The following is a 4,660-nucleotide window of genomic DNA, read 5'->3' on the forward strand; positions in this document are numbered from 1 at the left end:
ATCCATCGCGAGCTTAAGGCGCGTTTACACTTGACCCAGTGTCATACGACAGATTAGGGTGCTGCTACACTCCGCGAATTGTATGCACACACATCGAAATGACAGCCACACAGCAGCTGGAGGCAGTTAATGTTTTCTCCACAAAGGGGAGCAAGTTTCGGTGGTAAAGATGAAATTTTCATCTCAAATGCAGAATGCGCGATTGACTCGGAGCATGTCAGCGGATACATCAAAAATAAGCGTGGGGAAGCAGCGGCCTGCTTCTGGCTCCGTAGTCTCCAAGACAGTGGAAGACTTACAGCGGGCGCTAGCAGCAGAGAAAGAGGAGAAGATGAAGCTCACCGTGCTTTTACAGGAACTACAAGCTCAAATTAGCATTATGATGAAAGAATCTAGAGAGACCAAAGAAGAGGCACGTCGTGATGAAGAAGAAGCCATCAGACATCGTGAGGAGTACCGGCGCGACATGGCACTAATCCGTGAGGAGAATACGAAACTCCTGGCCCAATTAATGACAATGAAGGTAGTTACAACAACTGCAGGGAGCATTCCATCCGCTTCCTTATCGCAGAGGCAGCAATCTTCACCGCAGCCCTCTATGGCATCGGTAGTGGCAAATGGGGACACAGCGTCTACATCTCGCCAGGTGACGCTGACTCAAAGCCAGTATAGGAAGGCACCAATTCCTAATTTCGTGGAATCAGATGGTATTTGGCGCGAGGTGACTCGACGCAAGTCACGTCGGTCTCACAATCGCCGGAACGAGAGGGAATCTACGCAGTATCAACAAAGCGTGCATCAACCTCAACAAAGTTCCCGGGGCCAGCAGCATGGTGCGCAACATCGACCTCAGACGACACGTCCGAACCGGCAAGACATAATTGAGGTAACATCACTTGCAGGTAAAATGTGGTATCAGGTATACAAACAAATACGCGAAGCACCTGAAATGGAGGAGAAAATTTCATATTGGTCGTCGTACAGCCAAGCTCAATCTACGCATGAAAGTGGCTCGTAGCATTGACAGTTCTGAGGCGATGGCACGCATACAAGGAGTTCTTCTAGGTGAGGACTCAGTCCGTGTACTCACCCAGATGACTGAGGTCATCATAACGAATGTAGATCCCTTAGCAAATGACGGAGACATTCGAAGCGCCATCGGGAACGTGACAGGGTCTGCTTCGAGCATCGCGACTATACAACTATGGCAGCTGTCAGATGGTACTCAGAGGGCACGAGTTCGCTTGCCCCTGGCTCATGCAAAACTAATAATTGGACTGCGCCTAAAGGTGTTATACACCATGTGTGGAGTGAAAGAAGCTCCTCAGACTCCCATAGAAAAACTGCGTTGCTATCGGTGTTTGGAAAGGGGCCATGTGTCGCGAGACTGTCACAGCCCAGTCGATCTTTCTAACGTATGTATCCGCTGTGGTACTAATGGTCACTTAGCGACCATCTACGAGGCAGAAGTACGTTGCGCTTCTTGTGCTGGCCCGCATCGTGTGGGCAGTGTGTTTAGTCAATGTGTTCAGTCTTATTCTCAATGATGATTACGCTGCAAATTAATATTTCGAACTGTAGTACTTCGCAGAATCTTATCCTTCAAGCAGCGAAGGAACAACATGCTGACGTGATACTGGTATCGGAGCTATACCGACAGCCACCAAATAATGGTAATTGGGCGGTGGACTCATCGGAAAGAGTAGCGGTGGTAGCTGCTGGATCTCGACCAATCCAGCGGATGTGGGGCAGCGCTGTACCGGGTCTAGTTGCTGCTGACATTGGTGGTATAACCTTCATCAGCTGCTATGCTTCTCCTCGGATGACTGTTGCTGAGTTTGAGGAATTCTTTAACGCAGTTGAAATCGAAGTAAGTGCGCACCCTAACGTAGTGCTAGGAGGGGATTTCAACGCCTGGCACGAGGCTTGGGGAAGCGCTAGGACGAAGCGAAAAGGCGAGGAGCTGCTCAATATCATCGAACAGCTCGGGCTAGTAGTGAAAACCGTGGTAATACCTCAACTTTCACCGGACGAGGAATCGCAGGAGAAAGCGTTATGGACGTGACTTTTGCTAGCCCATCGATTGTGCGCTACAATACATGGGAAGTGCTTAAAAGTTATTCGTATAGCGATCATCGTTATGTCCGATTTTCTGATGACAGCTCATCTGTTTTAGGTAATGGTATACAACTTCATCGTCATCAACACCAACTTCAACCACAGCAGCGTCGTTCTCATCGACAAAGTCCTGCACACCGACGGAAACCTCGCTGGCGCCGCGCTGGCCGGCGATGGAAGGTGGGGAAATTTCTACCGGAATCTTTTTGTTTCGCTCTCGAATCAGTCCACTTCGCGGAGATTGCAAGGACTCCCGAGACACTTCAGGTGGCTCTCTCTAGGGCGTGTGATGTAGCAATGGAACGTGTCAGTTCATCGACACCCTACTATCAAACAAAACCTCAGGTATATTGGTGGACGCCAGAGATAGCACAATTACGTGAGCTCTGCAAAGAGGCTAGCGACAATGCTCATTCACGTGTGGACCCTGATGAGAGAGCAGCGGCATTGGAAATTCATCAAGAGAGGCGAAGTGAGCTGAAACGTGCCATAACTACCACCAAGGCGCAGCTATTTCAACAGCTAATAGACGAGGTTAATGCGAACGTGTATGGTTCGGGTTATCAGGTCGTCACCTCCCACTTGCGCGGTAGCCGCACTCCTCCCGAATTGGATCGCGAAGTGTTGGAGCGCATAGTCACCGACCTGTTTCCTGACCACAATTCATTCGATTGGCCCATGCGTACAGAAACCTCATCCGAACCTTATCGTATCCGACCTGTGACGGATTTTGAGCTTGAACGTATAGCTGACGATATGTGCTCGAGAAAGGCACCTGGGCTGGACGGCATTCCTAATATCGCTCTCAAGACTGCCATCAAGAAACATACAGCAGTGTTTCGTTCTATCTATCAAGGCTGTTTCGATCGGGGCGAATTCCCGGCTCATTGGAAAACTCAGCGTTTGGTGCTACTGCAGAAACCCGGGAAGCCACCGGGAGAATCTTCATCCTTCAGGCCTCTTGGTGCTAGAGCGCCTTATTCTGAACCGTCTTAATGAGTTTCTTGAGAACGGTGAGACTTCCCATCTTTCCCCAAACCAGTACGGCTTCCGTCGGGGGAAATCGACGGTGCAAGCGATCCTGAGAGTAGTTCAAGCTGGAAGAACCGCGAAATCTTTTAATAGAACAAACGGACGCGGCATGCGCTGATTGATGGTGGTTTCCTTGGATGTGCGGAATGCATTTAATACGGCGAGCTGGAAATCGATTGCAATGGCGTTGAGATCCAAAGCAGTCCTCTACAAAAGTTACTGCAGCATTGGACGACTGATCGGCAACTTGTTTTTGACACCAATGATGGCCTCGTAACGCGAAATTTGTCTGCAGGCGTTCCACAGGGGTCCCACATTGTGAAATGTTATGTTATATAGTGTGCTGGACGTAGAGTTGCCTGAAGGAGCGGAAATCATAGCCTTTGCCGATGATCTGTTGTTATTAGTTCCGGGAATTACTCCTGAAGCGGCTTCGCGGCGTGCAGAAGAAGCGGTATCCGCGGTTAACCATTGGATGGAAAATAATTGCCTGGGGCAGGCGCCGTCCAAGACCGAATTGGTTACAATCTCGAGCAAAAGGCAGGGCAATATAAACGTTCCGGTGGTCATCAATGGAGTGGAGCGGAGAACGACCCGAAGTATTCGCTACCTTGGGGTCGTGATCGACAACCAATTGTCTTGGAAGCCGCATGTGGAGTATTGCACGACGAAAGCGCTTCGAATAGCAAAGGCGCTTGGGTGTCTTATGCGCAACCACAGTGGCCCCAAGTGTGCAAAACGACGTCTTCTGGCATCCGTTGCAGACTCCATCCTTCGTTATGCCGCGCCCGTTTGGCATGAAGCTACCAAGAATCAGGAATGCCGGAGGATGCTTAAAAGGGTGCAAAAACATTGTGCAATAAAAGTGTCAAGCGCATTTTGGACGGTACGTTATCAAACAGCAGTTGTGCTAGCCAGCATGATACCTATATGTCTGTTGGTACAAGAAGAAGCTTGATGTTACCAGCGACAACAAGAGGCGGGAGGAGCCCTTTCGGCAGGGACACTTCGAGCAGAGGAGCGCATCAACACCATGCAAAGCTGACAGGAAGAATGGGACGCGGACGCAAGTCAAGCTGATGCCAGCAGATTCGTGCGATGGACACATCGTGTCATCCCTGACATCGCGGCATGGCATTCCCGAAGACACGGCGAAGTTAACTTCCATTTGTCTCAGGTTTTGTCCGGTCATGGCTTTTTCCGTGACGACTTGTGTCGGATGGGGTTCACACCGTCGCCAGATTGCATCAGGTGTCCGGGTGTTCCGGAGACTGTCGAGCATGCAATGTTTGAGTGCCCCAGATTTGCGGAAATCAGCCAACAGCTGCTTGGTGAAGCCAACACTGACGCGATTACACCCGAAACACTGCAGTTCCATCTCCTACAAAGTCAAGAAAAATGGAGCACAATCGCTGAAGCTGCGAAGCAGATCACCTCCGCATTGCAGCGGGACTGGAACGAAGAACGAGCGCGTCTGGCAGTTTCCAGCACATTATCACCCTCGCACCCT

The 4,660-nt window shown here is 50.3% G+C and overlaps 1 protein-coding gene across 1 annotated transcript; it reads left to right on the forward strand.

Annotated features, from left to right (window-relative positions):
• Positions 1 to 1,546: 1,546 nt before the first annotated feature.
• LOC121601443 lies at positions 1,547 to 2,816 on the forward strand. Its single transcript, XM_041930268.1, has one exon. It carries the CDS (start codon positions 1,547 to 1,549, stop codon positions 2,063 to 2,065), a length of 519 nt encoding a protein of 172 aa, XP_041786202.1. The 3' UTR covers positions 2,066 to 2,816.
• The last annotated feature ends 1,844 nt before the right edge of the window (positions 2,817 to 4,660 follow it).

The sequence above is a fragment of the Anopheles merus genome, unplaced genomic scaffold, assembly GCF_017562075.2.
Source record: "Anopheles merus strain MAF unplaced genomic scaffold, AmerM5.1 LNR4000092, whole genome shotgun sequence".
In the NCBI taxonomy this organism is placed as follows: domain Eukaryota; kingdom Metazoa; phylum Arthropoda; class Insecta; order Diptera; family Culicidae; genus Anopheles; species Anopheles merus.